The 20,368-nt window shown below is 41.2% G+C and overlaps 1 protein-coding gene across 2 annotated transcripts in view; it reads right to left on the bottom strand.

The window, feature by feature from the left end:
* Nucleotides 1-18,720, bottom strand: part of DCX (doublecortin) — a 72,573-nt gene extending 53,853 nt beyond the window's left edge. For both annotated transcript variants that reach the window (XM_065729560.1, XM_065729561.1), the window contains exons 1-3: nucleotides 18,594-18,720; nucleotides 16,655-17,045; nucleotides 6,374-6,714 (exon numbers count right to left, since the gene is read on the bottom strand). In XM_065729560.1, the coding sequence (XP_065585632.1) occupies nucleotides 6,374-6,714; nucleotides 16,655-17,018 (705 nt within the window). In that variant the 5' untranslated portion in view covers nucleotides 17,019-17,045; nucleotides 18,594-18,720. The remainder of the gene's footprint in view (nucleotides 1-6,373; nucleotides 6,715-16,654; nucleotides 17,046-18,593) is intronic.
* Nucleotides 18,721-20,368: the final 1,648 nt, after the last annotated feature.

The following is a 20,368-nucleotide window of genomic DNA, read 5'->3' as shown; positions in this document are numbered from 1 at the left end:
AGAATTAAAGAGCTACAAAATGACAGCTTTTGTAGGTATTCAGTAAACATGTGTTTAAATCAGTAATTCCTCATGCTCACAAGGTGTGGAGGGCACCATTCTCAGCTTGCTTGTTGGCAGAAGTTTCCATAGCATCAGTACTACAGCTTTAGAGAATTTGTCACTACTGTCTGTAGTTGGCACAGTACTGAAGACACGAGCCAGGTAGTTTCAGCAACAGTGTCTGATGGGCACAGTGTCTGGGGAAGCCATTAGTATCCTAGACAGGCTCTTTTATCCCTGATTCTGTGGCCCATAGACCAATGTAAACAGAAATTAAGAAGCATAAGGTTTCTGAATAATGCCTCAGAAAATCTTCTGAATATTTCATCATTAGTACTTAGATATGCGTTTGTGGAAGCCTGGCTTATTCACTCTAGCATATAATAAAATCCTTAAGGGATACCTGAGGCCAAATTGGTTTTGTCTGTGTTAGCGTCTAGTCGTTGCATGAATCAGGCAATGCTGAATTTCCAACTTGGACTAAGAGCTCCCCAAAGATAGGGAACCAGGCTGCCTTGTCTGGCCGTGTAAGTGGCTTGGGTTCAGAAGTTCTTCAGCCCATACATTATTACTTACTCTTCTTTGCATGACATGCATTTGCTAGTCATCTCATACAAACAACCTGATTCGAAGCAAATGCAGTGAGAAGGAATGAAGCACAGAATTAATCCTAGAATAAAGTGAGCTCTCAGGGGAGGGTGGTGGCTATGGGCAAAGAGTCTGCCTGTGCTATTCCTCTGCTCCTCCTGAGCCACACCTGTCCTCTTGGTATCAAAATGGAAGGCTTATGAAAGGCCTGCTAAATCTCAGCAGCTAACATGAAATACTAAAAAGGTCTGGGAAAAAGATGCAGAAGGGATGCAGTCTCATTGTTAAGGCTCCAGGCAGCAGTGGGGGAAGGCAGGACCCCTCCCCATTAGCACCAGCTCTTGCAGAGCCTTTTGCAGGATGTGGGATAAGAAATACACTCATCTCCTATTCATCCCTCCCAATAGTTTTGAGGGTAAATCTTTCCCAGCTTTTTGCAAGTGAATTAAACTACTTTGTTCTCGTGTTTCAGTATCCAAACGGGCAGTTACAAAGTCTCATAAGGACAAGGTATTCCACATTCCACTTCTCAACATGTCTACATCTCAACATGTTTGCATGTTCCAACACGCAAACCAATTTGTTTGCTTTGTAGCCTTGAACCTCATGCCTCAGGGCATAAATTAACTATCTCCAGGGCTCGAGGGGAAATTCTTTATTTTTTTACCCCTGGTCTTTCAGTAATGTAGACGTTACTAGATATCCCACGGGGTTATTCACCTTCTTGAGCATCAATTACAAATCACAGCAGTTGGAAGCATTTCTGTGTTTTGGTACAAACCTTATTCTGTGTCACATTAATTAAAGTTCATTAATACAATCAATAGAATTACATTATCCTGGCAATAGAGTTTGGTCCATTGCTAGCAATGGTACTTGAATGGTGAAATTTTTAATGGTTTGTTTCCAAATACCAGCTTAAAATCAGTGCAACTCCAAAATTTGTTTGGTTTCTCCAGCCCAACTTGCACAAATGCATCAAGGGTACATTTTTACTAGTAGTGCAGCACCAGGTGCTGCTTTACCAACTACTTTGTTAGCTATTATCTGAAAGCATCAACTTTAAAGGTGATGTGAGCTTAGTCATCCTGCTCCTTCCTCCTTGTGGCTGCTGCCCTTCCTCAATTCAAATCATCTAAAATGAAAAGGCAATTTCTCCTCTGGACAGGTGGGCTGGTCTCCTGTGCATTTGCATCAACTTTGCAATCAGATGGATAAACTCCACTCATCACCTGCCACACTAAATCCTTATCAAAGAAAAGTTTCTCAGAAAGGATTATTTTATTAAGACTAGAAATTATTTTGAGAGCATTGGCCGCAAGTACCCTGACATATATGTGTATAGAATTTCATTTGGTGAGACAGCTAACACTCAGATGGAATACAAGCACTTTGTCTGGGCTAGATGAAGGCAAATAAATAGCACATGCATGACCTCTCCCCTGTGCTGGAAGATTTTAAAGTCCAGAGGAGATCATCGTGTGTTGCTATAGCAAAGAAGGCATTCAGTTGTCCTGCTTGTTGGCCAGAGCATCTATGGGGTACTGGAGCCTACAAGCTCTCTCCCACCTGAACAGTACTACTTTTCTGCTTATTCAGTGATGCTAATTGATGGAATGGAGTATTTAGTTAACAGAGACATGGCAATACATCAGCTAAAGAAAAAGCAAGGAATTTCACACCACTGAAAAGCTCCTTAATGATAAGATACTGATAAGGTACTGAACCCACTTGATATATTTCTGGTCCCTCTAGAGTTGCACACTCATCCAATCACATTTACATAAAAAAGTAAATAAACCAGTCTGATTTTTGTTGTAAGACTTCCTTTCATGTTTGCTGAATGACTAAGACTTTGGAATGCAAGACAGCTCAGGGAAAGAGAAGATCCGTATGGACAAAATACATTTTTTCACAGCTAATTTTTTTAAGGCAGGAATAAATTCTGACAGTTGCTACCTGTAAAGCAAGAAAATGAAGGCAGAAGATGGGTATTGGGCTGTCAGTTGTGAAAATGCCTCCTTTCTCCTAAACACCTATTTGTGGTACAGCACAGTGAAAGAATCTCAAGCACAAATGAGACAGTATATCTATACAACTTTTGCAAGGTCTACTTCAGACAACTGCATTCAAAATATTTGAATGCAACTTCATCCAGTGTCACATTCGGTTTTCTAATTCAGTTTAACTACATGAGGCAGAAACTGCCATCGTGTGTTTGAAAAACAGCTGATGTTCCCAGGAATCCAGACTTACTTGGGGCACTGGTTGTAACTGTAACAAACTAAAAAAGAGAATCTGCCAATATGACTGGTTTCTGACATAACCCACAGGTCAGACCAAATTCAGTCCTGCACACACCCAAATATACATACATAAATTGCATTATATGCATCTCAGCACAATAGGAGCAGAAGTCATGAAACATGAAGTGCTGAATTTGATCTGCTGTTTTAAATTTCTGTTTAACACACTGAGTTCTTTAGCAGATTCCACATCATGGCTGTGACAGCTGAGAAGGTATATCCGTATGGTGATTCTGTCATGACTCTTCTTTGGTCAACAGTTTGAAGCTCCTTTAGAGTTCTAAGGTTTTTGTCAAAAGATGGTGATATATTCCAAGGAGAAAAGGAGCAGACAGACTAGGCATAAAAATACATGCAAGTAAAGTAAGCTACTTAAACACAAGATGCCAATTTTGAAATTTCAAAATGGTAATAGTGTTCAAAAGGGCAACAGACTGAGATATAACAAGAAACAAACTTCCTAAGTAAATCTAACCCCAACTGTTGTGCTACATTTATTCAAACGTACCTCATCCCATCCAGCTCTCAATTAACTGTTTTCTCATTACAAATGCAGGTCTGCAGCACATAGAAATATAATCATTTACACACCACTCTCTCATTGCCACTACTGTCTCTACTTCTAAAGCATCTTGATTACTCTACTGATGAGCACCATGGAAATGCCTATAAATAAAATAATCATCTCTCCTCATTAAGTTACAGTTCATGGAGTGGGGAAAGATGATTTTCCTTTGTACGTTCCTTTTGTAAATTTTATCATTTCACAGCAGAGTGTGTAATGTGCCTCTGATGACACTCAAAGAGATGGACTGTCAGGATTCTTGTCAGTATTTCAGCTTTGAGAAGCTTGCATTTTTGTATGAATATTTTCTCCTGAAAATAAAGTACTATTCATGAGAATTAGGCATTCAAGAATCTTTTTTCTAACGTCAAAATCAGACATGCAAAAACCTTTAATATCACATCAGAAGGTCAGACTTCATGGAGCAGTATGTCATGGAAATCCAAACAGCAAACACTGCACTCAAAGCAGAAGCTTCTGGCTGTGGCTTGCAACACTGGGAACACACATAGGTGGGAGATTTCAATTAAGCTTAAATTAAAATACAGGCATTGAAGGAAACTTTCAAAAAAGAACAAAGTGTTGGCAAACCAGATTTGCTCCTCAGGGAACTCCAACAATAATTGATGCCACAAATACCAAACATTGCACTACTGTCAAATTACAAAATCTCATTGCTCTCATTAACTGCAATACAAAATGTACATTTGCATGCAGTAAAACTGCTGGTGGTACCTAGCATGTAATGTAATATCACATTTCACATTTCATAAAATGATGAACTATAAAGCTAGTAAAACAAGCTAAATGTGGTATCTTCTATTAGAATTTTCTGTGGGAAAACATGATGATGAAATTCTCAGGTTGCCCCAGTGAATGAAGTACCAAATTTAGACACCACTCACCATATGGATTTCTGAAGCTGACATAAAGAAAGAAAGGTTGCCTTTTATTTTGGTATTCAAGAAGAGTCATATGTTGTGGCTGCTATGCATTTGCTGTAGGAATTGCTAGTTTACATAGATCTTTGTGCCCCACGCTCAGCCATGTCCCCATGAAAGGCAGCCACTCCAGCACCAGGCTGCACTCAGCCCCACAGCAGCACTACTCCAGGCAATCTGTAACTTAAGAACAAGCAGCATTTCCCAAGTTCCTGCTTAAGAATTAACAGAATTTCCCAGGTTGACACAGCCAACAGCCCATAAACACAGTCCAGCTTACATGCTGATTTGGTCTTGCTTACCAGTTAGAAGTGGAGGGAAAAACACTGTTCACTCCTGCAAATAGTTTAAAGGCAAAGAAGATGGTTTACCAATACAGCTGAAGCATGCTCCAAGAATTTTGATGCTCCACCCAAAGCAGCATCTAATCTCTGAACAGCCAGCTATTCTCAAAGAACAGAGGCAATCTACTCGACCAGATTAAGATCCCAATCCTCACAACTGTGAGTGCAACGAGATAGCATGAGAAAACAAGTGCTTTCCAGTCAGATCCATCCATTAAACCTTTTTTAAAGCATGCATTCAAGATGCATGGTCTCATGCTCATGTAAGATTTTCCTCAGTGAGGAAGAATCATTTGTCCCTCCCATCCCTCTCCCCACAGCTACCTCCAGAGTTGCCAGTACATCACATTCTGTGTCTCTACAACATGCTATTGTACAGTCAGCTTAGCTGGAAAGTTGCCCACCCATGTATGTCATATAAGCTTTACAACATACAATGAAACAAGGGCTGTGCTGAAGCAAGAGGAAAGAAAATTTTTGATGGAATTTTTGTATGTTTGAAACTGTAAACAGCCACTAACTGATGTACAGGATGCAGACAAAGATACTAACAGATGTACAGGCTGAGACAAAGCAAGAGCCACATTCAGCTCACAGACACTGCATCTGGACTTGGGCACTTCATTGTTGGGTGCTGGAAGGATGAACATTTTCATTTGTAAGGGCTGCATGTTGGTTGGACACACTGCTTAGAGATGGCAAGGTATTTGAATAATTTTCTCCAAAGGAAGGAGAGAGAGTTAATTTAAAGCAATAGTAGCAAACTCTAGAATAGCCAGTGTCCATCTTTAACAAAAATCTGGGGTAAGAAAAACAGACAAAAATAAGATTATCCCTCAATTACAGCAGACTCACAACTACTAAATCAAGATCAGAATTTTTTTTTGAAGAAGAATCAAGTTCTTCTCAGTCCCCAAAGCTATTCTCTACATTCTTTTAAGGGTTTTCATAGGTATGGTAACATGAAATGCCTTACTGCTGTGTAGCCGCTAACAAGAGACAGATGTTTATTTCAGTTCCAGGAAAATGTAGACACGAAGCACATTATGATGACCCTTCTAAATATTTTTGACCCAAGACCTGTACTGTATGTTATCTATCCATATATTTAGTCAGGAAAATGCAACACAGTTCCATACTTTTCCTCCTAATTATTGAGAGCATACATGGATCAATCGCTTTATCTTAGCAAGGTCACAATGGAGTGGAGTGCGAGGCAAGGCAAGCAACACATTTTTACTTAGTGAATCCAAAGTCTGAGAGCTCTTGTAATTACTTCAGAGCCAAATCAACTGGTGGCTATAAGCTGAACTCCCCATGTTATTTATTTAGCTAGTCCAGAAGACACGCACTGCATGGTGGCGTGCAGGACAGAGCATCTGTTTCCCTCAAATGGTTGGCTGCATTCTTCACTTGATATTAATATCAGTGAAAAATTAGTAACTTAACCACTGGCATGAGAAATCTGACTTCTAAGAGAACAGATGGCAGTGATCATCTCAGGTTAATTTTAGGCTTCAAAAACTGTTCTGAGTCAGCAAATCATCAAGATAAGAAGAAAAACGCAACATCTGTAAAATCTCCTACCTGTTTTCCATCCAGAGTATACAGCTTTTTGACCACTCCTGTCTCCAGTTTTATAGCTTCGGTGATATCAGTTAGAACTTGCTCAAACGAATGGGCCGTCTTCTTGTTCAAGAGCACACGAACTGCCTTCCGGGGCTTCACACCACTACGGATGATGGTTACCAGCTTAGGACGCACAAAATCTTTGTTCTCCTTTGCCTGGGCACTGTTGCTGCTGGCCAGAGACTGAGGTGCTTTCTGGTTGGCGGATGTCTTCACATTGACAGACCAGTTGGGATTGACGTTCTTCGTGTATTCTACCTTCTTAAAGAAGTTGTCAGATGAGCATACATAACTCTCCCCTTTGAAAGAAATGAACACCAGTATAATACAGTTCTTACTGTAAGACTGCTGAGAAACAGACAATTCACATTTTTCCCCCATTAACTATGTAAAGCATTAGTCACTGTTTTCATTAGATCTTCAATGATATGTTATTATTAAAACATTGTATAAATTTTATATTTATGCTTATTTACAATATGGTTTAGCATTTCCCTAACGTAAGCAAGTCAAACAGTTTACATCAGCAAATACACACTGTCACTTGGTCACATAAATGTGGGATTAAATAAGACTGAGATTTGTAAAGGTATTAGTTACCTGAAGATGCAACTAAGCTGTGTAAAAGCTCATAAACATCTAATTCACTTAATCATTTAAAGTATTTTGCAAATCTGCAAACTTCTTCCTTATCTTTACAAACCTAGTTACTACTTCAGCCTATCATCCTGTCCCTAGAGGATATCAACATCCATTCACATAGTACCTGTTTTGTAAAGGCTGAAGAATTATGAAAATCCATTACTGAATCTCTGTCAAAAAGCAGCTTTGATAAATCTAGCAGGCATAACAAATATACTTCATTTAGTGCCAGTGATTTATTAGAAGTCAGACCTAATGGCAGCTGAGATAAAACACTACACCAAATAGCACCGTTTGCTTTAAAATGTCTGGTACAAACTAAAAATATTTTAAATCCAAATTTAGACATAGTAGAGAAGAGTGAAACATTGCACAGTTCTATTAGTAACTCAATGGAAAAAAAAAAAAAGAAAAAACCCTACCCTATCCCATCCAAAATTAGTTTCAAGCTTCATCTGTAATTTACAGGATTCTATCTACCTAAGATTTTTAAAATCACCTTAAAGAAGGATTTGTAGGAGCTTCTTTGGGGCCTGCAAGTCTGATGGATCCTAGAGGATTTATTACTAGAATGAGACTGTAAAACAATCTCCCTAAGGGAATGTAGCTGTCTAGTCTGAAATGACTCAGGCTGCCGAGCATTTGAGGATGCATTGAAAAAAAAAAATCAGTCACTGCTAGGGGAAAAAGCCTTTCTCCTTTGTCTCACCATTAGATAAAATTTTAATAGGCATTGAAGATACAAAATGGGTACATGCAGGATCTTATGACTTTTTTTAGGTGCTTTGTTGGACTGTTCTTACAGTTCTTTATATATTGTGATAGTTAAATCTATATTACAGGCTATTTTGAATAGGAAAAAATCCTTCTTCATATATGCAGAGTGGTTACATTTTCTCATCTGCTACCTCCTGAAACTCTATGGCCTGGCTATCTTTGAAAAGCCTGCCCAGCATCTGAATTTGGCTTTTCAATACAGAATCTTTCAGGACAGGATTTGACATCTATTTGACAAAGGTGGATAAAAAAAATACGGATTTCCAAAGAGCCCAATGATTTCCACAGAAAATTTATGATCCAGGCATGAAACATATACCTTGTGAAAAATGCTCACATGCTTATCCTTCTGATGACTAAATGGCATTTTTTTTTTGTGAAGGTGCTGAGATGGTTCACCCAAAACATATGGAGAGACCTTTAACTCTTATATAATACATAGAGGCTTAAAACAAAGGAGCATGTACTGTTTTTGCCTTTATTACTCTTGATGTTTGAATTCCAAAGAAGCCATTAAAAAGATACAGAATGTTTGGTTATTCAACCACATGGATTTCTTTTTGCCCTTTGTATTTCACTTGCCAGAAAGCTGTGTGCATTCAGCAGTCATATCCCCACCAGCAGCTTTTGTCTTCTAAACTGCAGAGCAACCAAAATAATTTACCACCAAGAAGCAGGTATTGTTGTTCCTTCTGAAGTAATGACAGAAATACAGAAGGCAGAAATCTAACAGGTCTCAAAATGAATGCTATTTATCAACTAGCATACTCCAGACTAACCTAACCCCAGCAGGAGGCTCTGTTGGCTTGAACAAACAACCTACAGCTGGAGTATGCACGCTATGAGCAGAACTCCTTGAGAAACTCTCCATGTAGTACCCATAGCTGAAGCTCCTTACTGCCTCACATTTCTTGAATTTGACTCAATAGAAGCAAAAAATATGAAAAATATTCTATATAAAAGTATTTAAAATATACTATGAAAAATATCCCACAAAGGTCCAAACCTTATGAAGAATCCCCACTCGAGTTTTTTTCCAGAAACACTGTATTTGTTAAATTTTTCTGATTAATGAGTGATAAGCCATTCATCTGCTTCAGCCAAGCAATTTCAGGTGCAGAAGAGGCTCATGCTTCTTTCTACTTTCATAACTGAGTATGAAGTACAGCAATGAGTTTGAGACTCTCAAATTGGGGAATTAGCCCTCCTAAGAACCTGAGCCTCCTCAAGCTGACAATCCCTGGTCAGCAGAGCCTTTGAGACCATGCTGAACAGAACAGTAACATGCTTTGAGAACAGGGATTTCCGCACTTAAATATAGTATGAAGATTCGACAAATTATAGGGGTTAAAAGGGACCTCTAGAGAACACTGAGTCCAACCTCCCTGCCAAAGCAGCTCCCAGCCCAGGTTGCACAGGTAAGTGTCCAGGGGGGCCTTGAACGGCTCCACAGAAGGAGACTCCACCACCTCTCTGGGCAGTTCGAGTGCTCTGTCACTGCACTGTGAAGAAGTTCCTGTGCACCTCTGTGCGGAACTTCCTATGCTTCAGTTTGTGACCATTTCTCCATGTCCTATCACCACACACTGCTGAGAAGAGTCCAGCCTTGCCCCTTTGCCTCCTGCTCCTTAGATATTTATAGACATGGATCAGATCCCCTCTGAGTCTTCTTTTCTCAAGGTTGAGCAGAGCCAGGTCTCTCAGCCTTTGCTCATAATGGCGGTGTTCCATGACCTTTTTCATCTTTGTTGCCCTCCACTGGACTCTTTCAAGGAGATCCCTGCCTGTTTTGCACCAAGAATGAGTGATGTGAATCCTATTCTCACCTCTGCTTCTCTAGCTGAAAAATAGTACCAATCTGCTACTGAAGGGGTGCAAGGCTTGAATATAACCTGTCTTTACACAGAACTTCAGAAGACCACAATTAAATGAAGTATAGATCTATGCTGTATTCTAAAAAACATAAACTCATAGGGTATTTTCCATAAATAAATTCCACATTTTAAAGTGAGAGATTATTGGTCTTTTTCGGAGAGTACTATTATTCTTAATGCCAGGCGAACCCTTTTAAATTCTTCACTCTACTGAGTTAGCGTACACAGAAGCGTGTTAGCGTACACAAGCATACATAGAACAGCAGACAGCAAAGGCAATAATGGCATAATGCAATACACTTAACGCTTTGCTTCCATAAATGTGGCACTAGGTACTTGAAGACAAAACTTACACTTTATGCTCACAGTCACAAATGGAAAATATCATCCGTTCTTTCTGACTTTTATCCTGATCCCTAGCAGATATTTTATTGAATTCTAAAGCTGGCCAGAAATTTGCTTAGAGTGACACTGTTCTACCCTTCAATAGTGGCTCATCCCAGCACCATTTCCATGGGTATAGCAGTATAGCTCTCTGGAAAAGGCATTGCCATCTTCCTTGACCTACAGATGTAACATGAAGTGCTAATTTCATTTTAAACTGACTACAATTTATGTCTTTCCAAACTCAGTTTTTGGCTGTCAAATCATAACCATATCAATGTCATAACCATATTCCTCAGTGAGGCACGTCCCTTTTCGCATTTGCCAGCCTGAAGCATTTGCTATTCCACTTTCTGCAGCTGAGTTTTACCCAGATTTTACCATAATGCAGTAGTATAATCAAGCAAGGAATGGTCTGAAGCCATGTTAACTTTCCAGTTTTGAATATGTGTATTGTGGCCAGAGGTTCACTAAGGAGAGAAATTTTATGGGGGAATATTTCTAGCAGAGAGGAGTGGTTTCTCTGCTACATCAATCTGTAGATGAGCCTATAATGAGAATTCAAGGTGTGCAGCTGTGCCAGAAATACAACTGATATATGGTTGTAGAAGTGTGCAGCATAACAAAGAAAGGGGAGAAAGCAGATATGAGATTCAGTCAAGGGCAAAAGAAATTACTCCAAGAAATGCATTACTCCCCAGCCCTGAACATCAAATCTGTGCACAAATATTTTCAGGAAGGTATCTTCAGACAACAAGCAGCTGTGTGCATGTGCAGAAACACAGCTGGAACCATGAGAAAATACAATGAATGGCCATTCCACTGCTTCCAAACAGAACCACAGCAGCAGCCCCAAAGAGAATTTAACATGGAGATGACTGGTAAAGGTGAGAAGGATCATCCCAGGCAACTTCCAAAGTGCTGCTGAATACAGCACTACAGGCATGAGATCAGGGTGCTAAGAACAGCATTTCTATAGTGCAGTGCTAGGTCAGTGCAAGATGCTCTGAGTTGCAAAGTCAAAGCCCTGAAGGATGTTGTGCTCTTGGCATCATGGCAGTGTGCTCCAGAAGTGTCACTGCTTCCAATTGAGTAAAACTAGCTAGGGCATTTATTTATTCCTTCTATCCTAGTGTTAGCAGTAGATGGACTGACTGTACAGCCTTGAACATAAGTCATAATCAGCATATTTGCCATCTGAAGCCACGGTTTGTATAACAAAACCTTATTGGCTACACATGCACTACACATCACTGTGCTACTAATTTGATAGGAGCACAAGGCGATTATTCAGCTCCTAAAGAAGGGATGATCTCAGCAAAGATAAGGTTTGCCTTAGAGAAGGTTTCTTAGAGAGATTCTAAGCTCAAGATGAGTGCTAAGCCTTCAACCCTCTTAGAACAGCTTCTTTTGACAATACTAAAAATGACAGGCTGTGCTTTTGAAAAAAAAAGTTATCCTTTCTCAGCATGCACCAGCAAGTTCTGCATGCACCAGCAAGTTCTGCATGCACCAGCAAGTTTTCAAGTATAATGAATAGCGTGCAGAAGTTGAGAAAAATTGGAAAAGCTGGATTGAGGCCATTTTGAAAGTCTAACTGCTAGCAGTTCTTCCAAAAACTGTCTCTGTAGGCTGCAGTCAATTATTTTGGTTATTAGCTCTACTGCCTCCACATTGAGACTTTGCTACTGTGCCCAGCTTTCATGTTTCATGGGATTTACTATGACTTCAGTTGGAATTAAGTGGACTTAACTCCTCACAGAGTTCATTATACGTTGTGATAAAGTAGGCCCTTGAATTCAAATACATGAATTTCCTGCTACTTTACGCACTGAGAATGAACTTCTGCCTCAAGGCCTACTTCACCATGGCAAAAGGAACTGTGGAAGAGCTTCCTTTGGCTCTTGCACAAGGAGCTTTCCCGTGAGAGAAGCACTTCTTGTTCTAAAAATAAATAAATTAATTAATAAATTAATAACTAAATGCATGATTACCCGGTTTCCTTCACAATTACATGACAGAGAATTCACCATGCCAGGTTATCTGCAGGGACCACACTAGCCCTAGTGTGACAGCTCAGATGAGCAAGGAAATAAAACAGAACCACAATAGCATGTTTTGTTAATACTGGATATAATTAACTAAGCTCTTGGGATAACAGCCACAGAAAACAGTGTCAAGTTACCAAGGTTTCAATATTGGACTACAGGAACTTTAGCTTTCCAGATAAACTGGAACATGCATACACTGGGTGGAGACTCCAATGTGCTTCCTACCAAGCCCTCAATCCCAACACACACCAGGTTGTGTACAGCTCCAAGATGGAGCGTCTCCTGTGGCTACTTTAAACATTCCTGGACAAGATTTTGGAAAAATACTCCCCAGAGTATGACAGCATACAAATGCATGGAAACATTTCTTCAAATATCTTACTCCAAGAACATTTGTGATGAAACCCCACTGAGCAAAACATAATTCTATTCAGATTTTTCTAATGTTTAAAATGAGGCAAGAACTAATTTTAGATCACAGCAGCCCAGCACAGAACAAGAGTATAAATCCATGATACGATGGGCCCTCCAACCTTGCCTAATGTCCTGGGCACACCAGGAGCTCACAAAGGAGAAGCTCTGCATCTTGAGAGATGTACTGTCTTTCAAATATTAGTTTTAATCCATTGATTGCATTTTTGGCTTTAGCTCCCACACCTCATCTATATTATGTTTGTATTCAGTATTGGCTTATTTCATACTTATTTCTGACCCTTACCATATGCTATAAAGAATTTTTTATTCACAAGAAATTGGACTCTAGAAATAGGACCAAAGTCCACTTTACAATAAAATACACAATAGAAGTACATACCTCTAGACTTCTGATCAAAAAAAGACTGAGGAGGAGAATGAAGCTCAAACCCCGATTTTCATCTTCTTGCCTATGGAATTAGGACAAACAAAGCAGACTGCCTTCCTCCAACTCAGTTCCCCAATGGTAATAATACCTTCCTGCACCTTGACATATTCAGACTATAATTTCTCCAGGCAGGAAGCTTCCTAAGCCTTGGTCACTAGAACTCATTATAAAATGAAGGGAATAAAGTTCGCCTGGCACTCTTCTCCAAAACTCATTTATTGACTAGAACAACCATGATAGATAGAGGCACTTGGGCACAGTATTCATTCCTGACTCAGTCAAGACAGCATGCAACTATAGGATGCTGTCAGCAATTTACATGTAGTCAGGATGAGGTGAACAGCAAATATGATGCTCTCCTGTATTAAATCAACATCTAGATAAAGGAAGAATACTATTCTAAACAATGGCAACATGCACTCCTGCATTTACAGATATGTTAAAATGGATGATGAAAATAAGGAGGTAAGATTAAGACAATTAATGTAGTGATTAAAAATGGTCTTTATTAATGATAGCAAGAGAGAAAAAAATGATCAGAGAAGGAGATTTTGAAAGTCAGTGGGAGGCATGAACATAGACAACTCTGGCACAGGAGCAGTGCGGAACAAGCAGAGAGTGACAGGTTCAGTACAGGAAAGGACCAAGAGGCACATCCCAACTGATAGATGTGACCAGAATAGTAGAAGAGACTTCACTTGTTTCATCTTAGATAGACTAGAAAGAAAAATACTTGTCTAGAACCTTAGGAGAATGGCCCCTAATACCAGGGAAGGACAGTCTAACAAGTCTGGCCCTAGAGATCAAAAGGTTTACTTCCAAGAACCATTAGGTAGTAGCTCACTGAGTATTTTTGTTCATGTGAAATATCTGCTGTCTCAAGGGTATTGGTATTATGCAGTATCTACCCTACAGAAGTACATTCAGACTACACCATAATAAACACATTTTTAATCATGCAGAAGTAATCAAGTACCTAGAAAGTGGTGTGAAAGACTACTAGTAATTTGCCCCTTACAATAACTTCTTTTCCTAGGTTCTACTTATTTACTGGAAACTATAATAATAAATCAGTCACATTATAGCAACTAAAACTGCCTTAGTTGCTCTCAGTCTCTAACCAGAAAGCTCATTTCTATGGCAAACATGCTGTCAAGTGCCTGTACAGTTTGTATGCCACAGTGCAAATACACTGACGTTCTGTTTTCTTCCACATGTACCTACTACACAGTTACACAAACACGAAGACCAGTAGCACAGTTTACCACAGGGATGTTTGCAGCCATGGTATTAATGACTCCCCAGGACTGCCTTTCTAAACTAGCACTATGGCAATATCATCATTAAACTGTCAATAACAGCATACAGTTCTACTTTTCCATTTTGAAACACTACATTATTTTTTTTCTCATTCTGATCAGACTGTATTTACCTTGCTGATGCTCTGCTGGGGATACTGCAACACAGACAGTCCCATTTTTGTTTCAGTGTCACATTGTCAGTGCTGTTTCCAGACACTGTTTTGATAGAACAAAGCCAGAACCCAAATGTCAGCATCAGCTGCCTGTACCCCAATTCCCTATCAGTAAAAGATCATCTTTTGAAGAACTAGGTACTTTCTTATCTGCAACACGTTTCATTGTAAAACAGGTATAATTATGATAGGTTTGTTAACTTCTGACAAAAAACAGGAAGAGTATAAAAACTGCATTTTCTCCCCCCATAGAGTTGTTTCTGAAGATATGCATGAAACCTAGGACAAGAAGGACTGAGAGCTGTCATTAGAGAGAGGCTGTGGCTATATTAAAAGAGATTAGAAAAAGATGGCAGAATCTCTAAAACTAAGGGAGGCCACACCCCCATTTGACAGCTGCATTGTTAACTCAGTTGAGAATAACTACTAAAATTGTATCATCTCTCTGAAAGGCACTAACTTGTTCCCAGTAAAACTCTTATATGAAAAATGATATTTTTCCATATTGTGCTTTTCCCCACAAACTATTTTGGGGAAAGGAGTGTCCCACTTGACAGATAAGGAAAAGAGGCTAAAGTCAAGGTCACATGATGATTCACCGGTGAGGTTGCCCCACCAGCTCAGGTGCTCACATTGCTGTCTTATTAAAGAAGAAGCCTTGTGGTTTATCTGAAGTCACCACATCTCTCAAATCATCTGCTCAGGAGAAAACAAAGAGGAAGGGAAAGCACTTCTCCTGCAACTGGATAATCAAGGTATTCCTGGCCCAAACAAAGGATGGAGCATCTGAATTCATCCAGGAAGAGAAAAGAAGAGTAACTGTGGGTGTTCTCCGTGCACCCTGCTCAAACTGTGCCACCATCAGAGCTCACCTGTGGCCATGCCTTGGGCAAGGATGCAGGACTGGCCTTGCTATGATTTTTGCCCTGGGCATCCTTCTGGCAGCACCCACAGCAGCAGCCTACAACTCTGCAGAGGCTGAGCTCCAAGGCAATTCCTTCATCCCACAGCCCAGGTGATGCTCAAAGGAACAGGCACACTGCCAGCCCCTCTAGAAACAGAGAGGCATTCAAACCTGCACCAAGCATCTCTTGCACACTCAGACCTTTTTTCCATGCATGAGATGCCTTCCCACACTTCCCCACAAACCTACCACACCATGCTGGCCCACATCAGCTCCCACCATGTACAGTCTCTATAGAAACACTCCTCAAATACACTCCCTTACAACGGACATTTCACTATACCTACCTTCTGTACGTACCCCACGCAAACTCTACTCATACACAGCACATGAACCCCCCCCACCTCCCCCAACATTCCTTCATTTGTTACACATCACTGTGCAGGAATCCTCCAGCACCATCTCTTACACAAAAAGCCCAACATTCCTCTGCAGCACTCCCTGAGCACAACCCTTTCAACACTCCCTTTCAGCATGAACCCCCTCTAGAAACCCTCCTTACACCTTCTTCCATACATCTCCACGTATAAAACCTCAAATTTCACCAAGTGCAACCTCCCCCAAAACCCCCTTCCACACACACGTTGTTCATTAACCACCCCCCAAACACAATGCATGAGCTCCTGACACACCCCACAAATGCTGTCTGAATCATTAATATACCCCCCTAAACACACCCACCATACACATACTGCACGAACCCCCAATCCCCAACACAGCCCAACGAATGCCCCCACACACACTGTTCATGAGCCCCACACTGCACACCCGTACACACTGTGCATAAATCCCTCCTACTGTCATCATACATTGTGCAGGAGCTCTGTTACATACAAACTGTATGAACCCACCACACACAGAATCATAGCACCTTGTACTCATACACATCCAGCACCAGTGGGACCCTAGCCCAGTCTGGAGAGACATAAGAATGCCCTCAGACAGCTCCTTGAGCCATGGATATGGCTATGTCTAGCTCAGAGTAAGACACACCCCTCTAGATCTGCATCTGCACTAGAGCGAGCATGCCGGCGGCATCCTGTGGGCTGTGACACACCTCTGCACCTCTGTGCAGGGAAGGAGATGGGGCAAGTTCAATGCAGAGGGGCAGAAGCATTCCCAAGCCTGCAGGAAATATGACCTTAAGACCCAAGTGGTGCAGCCCCCTTCTCACCCCCCTCCTCACTGCACCAACCAGCAATACCAATTACCTTCCTCCAGTTCATCCATGCTTCCAATCTTTCGCGATCCATCAATGGTGTAAATGTAACGGACTCCCTGAGGCAGATTAATGTTGTCAGACAGGGACCGGGTCAGGTCAGCCAGGAGAGCATCAAAACTTCGGAAGCGGTCGGAAGACACAGCATATACAATTCCCTTGAAGTAGCGGTCCCCGTTGCGATAGAAACGCACCTTCTTGGCTTTCTTCTCATTACTCAGTGCCTGTAAGGTCCTGGTTCTGTAGAAGCTACAATGAGCACTATGAGTGGGGCTGGGCAACCCATTCATACGTGAGCCTCGCATGTTTCTGGACGCCTTGTCTCGTTCGTCAAAGTGTCCAAAATCAAGTTCCATAGTTTGGTGAACCCTAAAGATCTGAAGCTGAGCAGGAAGATGGGGAGAAAAGGAGTGTGAAGAGGATAGGTTAGAACCAGATAGGTTAGAACCAAGTGGAGCCACAGTCCTATGAGAAAAACGACACTAATGTGAGAGCTGCATCTGGAGCAAGCCAGATTTATTTGGGAAGCATCCCCTCCCCTGACCCAGATTTCTATCGATTCTAGGGACTGAGGGTAGGAGGGGTCCTCACTGTGAAAGGGATCCAATTACTGGGGGCAGGGAACATATTACTAGACAGCAGTCTGCTCCTGCACCTGGGAGTTTTCAAAGTGTAGTAAATAGGGAGTTGGGGCCAAAGGGACTTGCAACTCAGCCCCCAAAAACTCATCCAAACACCAGTTGGCAGTGAATTAAACCTCTGAGCCCTGTGAGGTTTCCTTTGGCAACAGAAAACAAGGAGATCCCAGTGAGTCAGCCCTTCAATCTGTCGAATCATGGAAGGAATCAGAGCATCTGAATATTTAACATTAGAATAAACTGGCATTTATGGAAGAATGGTCACAGGGGACTAAGCAGTTTCTTTGTGACAGCCTGTTCAATAAGGGTTAACAATGAGATCCATCCCACCCTTCCCCCTATCCGCAGCCCCCTCCTAGCCCATCAATCAATTCCCAGGACCAGCCTACATCTCTAAGAAGAAATGACTGGAAAGAAAAATCTGTCATTGAAACGAGGCTTCTATGAGCTCTTTTCAGCAGCCTGAGTCTCCTCTGAATTGCATTTCTGCTCCTATTTAACGAGGAGGAGAAAATAAAGGAGCTATTTCCAACTCCTCCAACCCCCCCTCCTAGCCTTAAGTGATTTAATTGCTGGAAGTGCCCCCTACCCAAGGGACACACCGCCCCTGCCAGCTCACCTTTCATTGTTCTGAGCACAGGGGGGCTCCCAGCGCAAGGGAAGAGCTCAGAAAAGCAGAGGCTTGAGCTGACAGACAGTAATCAGGAATTTCCGTATGGTCTTTAGTTTATGCTTAAGAACAACCTTCCCCCTGCACCAAATCCCAACACAAAAGGAGGAGAAATCCCCCAGTCCTGTTCTTTCATTCTCCCCGTACAACTAGAAACATGCAACTCACGTATGTTGCATGCATGTTAACACGAGGCAGAAATGGGATTTACATCCCACACTTGGCAGCCAGGTACAAATCTAGGAAAAGCTGTTGCTATCTGTTCCCCACCCCTCACATTTGCCAGAACTGCTGCTTGCCTGTGCTTTACAATGTCACCGTGACCTGCACGAGAGAAATCATTGTCCTCAGCCTGCGGTAAAGCAGATGACAATGCAGGCAATCCACAGAGAAACCCCAAGTTAGGAACGTTTTCCCCACAATACTAGCTGGGGTATATTAAGTCGGGTGACATGTACTGAACAATGAAACATTCAAGCAACTTTGGGAATCAAACAGAGGATTCAGGGGTTTTGCTTAAAAATGAACTGCAGATGCTGCAAGGTACTAAAAGAAAGATTCCTCCTTCCATCTGACATCTGCTACTTTTCTGCATGCAAGTCACTCGAAAGAGCTCTACTCACCGGTTTTCAGCGCGCGGGGTGGAGATGCTGAGAGAAAGAAAACCAGGCTCGCTCTGCCTTTGTTGTCTGAGCTCCAAGCAAGAAATTCCTGCCAGGGTGGATGAGACGCCTCCTAGGTCCTAGTGCCTTGTTCGATCCCTTCATGGTAACTTTGCCTCAATGGATTTTACTCTAATCATCATTCATCTTATTGTAGTCTTCTCTGTATCTGAAGGGAAAAAAAAAAAAAAAAAAAGGGTGTGTTCCTTCCAGCTCTGGATATGTTAATAGATAGTTAAGCAAAAAGTTTAAAGGGACAGGTTTGGAGCTTGTGTTTTGAAGAAAGTAAATTTCTCCTTGGCTTTAACTTCACCAAGAAAGCATCTGGCCCCAGTGAAAAATAGAGCATAATTACACTGATGCACCATTTGTATAGGATTACCGTACGGGGAGGTCACAGCTACCAGCTTACTATGTGCTACAATGCTGGCAAAAGGCTCCAGTGTATTAGTATAGCAACTTAAAAAAAAGCTGACCAGTGGCCCCAGGTCCAGTCCTGCTGCAGTACTGGTTTCACACAGCACTCACAGTTTACACTGGCAAGCAGGATGGGGCAATTGACTTGGCGGTTACACTGCAGTGCACTTAAATATTTTTTTCCATTAACATTGGACATAAGTAAAAACCAAAGCTCTGAATTAAGTACCCCAAGGGGTTCAGATGGAGTCAGTCAACACAAATCTTACCCAACAGATTCGATTTGGCTTATATCCCAAACAAACAAATTTGGGCTCAACTGCAGAAGAATTCAGCTGTTTCAAAATTGCGCTAGCCTCTTTCCCCAAGACAACAAAATCTTTTACCTGCTTCATAAGAGAGATTTCCATTCTGTAGGTAGAAGAGCAGCACTGCAAACCACACTCCTAACCTTGCTGGTGCTGGTCTTATCTTTATTTTAAATAAGAATAAGGCTTGGAAATGGGAGTATCTTCCCATCTGTAGAAGGAAATCTTTCTTAACAGCGCTCTGTTTTGAATGAAAACATCAGATTTGCTTCATTCTGGCACATAATGCATTTAAACAGAGGAAAAGAAAAAAAAGTGTTTATTCCAGCTTTGTCTGCCCTGCATAAGATTCTCCAGAAAGTGCTGATGCTCAAAGCTCCTCTTCTCAGCAATTTTCACACGTGACATTTGTGAAAAGTTTTATTTCCTGAAACCATCTTTTCACTCATATAAGGCTCCCTTACATCCTCTGCAAAAGTTGTCATCTGCTCCCTTTGCTCTTCGTGGAATCATAGGAAACCACAGACATACTCTCCTTCCTCAAGAATTAATACTTGAGGGGACCGCAGCAAAGAGCAAGATCTGCACTCCTCCAAGCATGTTTCAGTCTCTGCATGAAGATGCAGGAAGCAGGAGGGACTTCAAGGATTCTCCTTCCTACTCCCAAATTAGATATATGGACATTCATCACCATGCGCTTCATCTGTCCACAATGAACAATTCTTCCCTATGGTATACAAGACGCTGTGCTAAGTTTTCATGTTTTTAAAAGACAAAGATATAAATCATTATATGTGCTCAGCACAGTAACAGCAAAAATAGAGGAAAGGAAATAAAGTTTAGTCTTCAGTGGTGCATGCCTAAAGCATTTGGATACTAGTTAGTAGCAGCGTGGAAAGGTGATGTAAATTCATGCAGTCAGTGGAACTGCACAACTTATCTCCCAAGTTTGACTTCTATGGAGTGTACTGAGGACAGCAAACAGTCTCAAAGTATTAAAAGATAGCTCTT

Source organism: Cyrtonyx montezumae, unplaced genomic scaffold (genome assembly GCF_038088225.1).
Source record: "Cyrtonyx montezumae isolate F1298 unplaced genomic scaffold, pur_monq_1.0 scaffold_11, whole genome shotgun sequence".
Taxonomy (NCBI): domain Eukaryota; kingdom Metazoa; phylum Chordata; class Aves; order Galliformes; family Odontophoridae; genus Cyrtonyx; species Cyrtonyx montezumae.
Note: the sequence above shows the minus strand (reverse complement) of the source record. Positions and strands in the feature narration are given on the sequence as shown.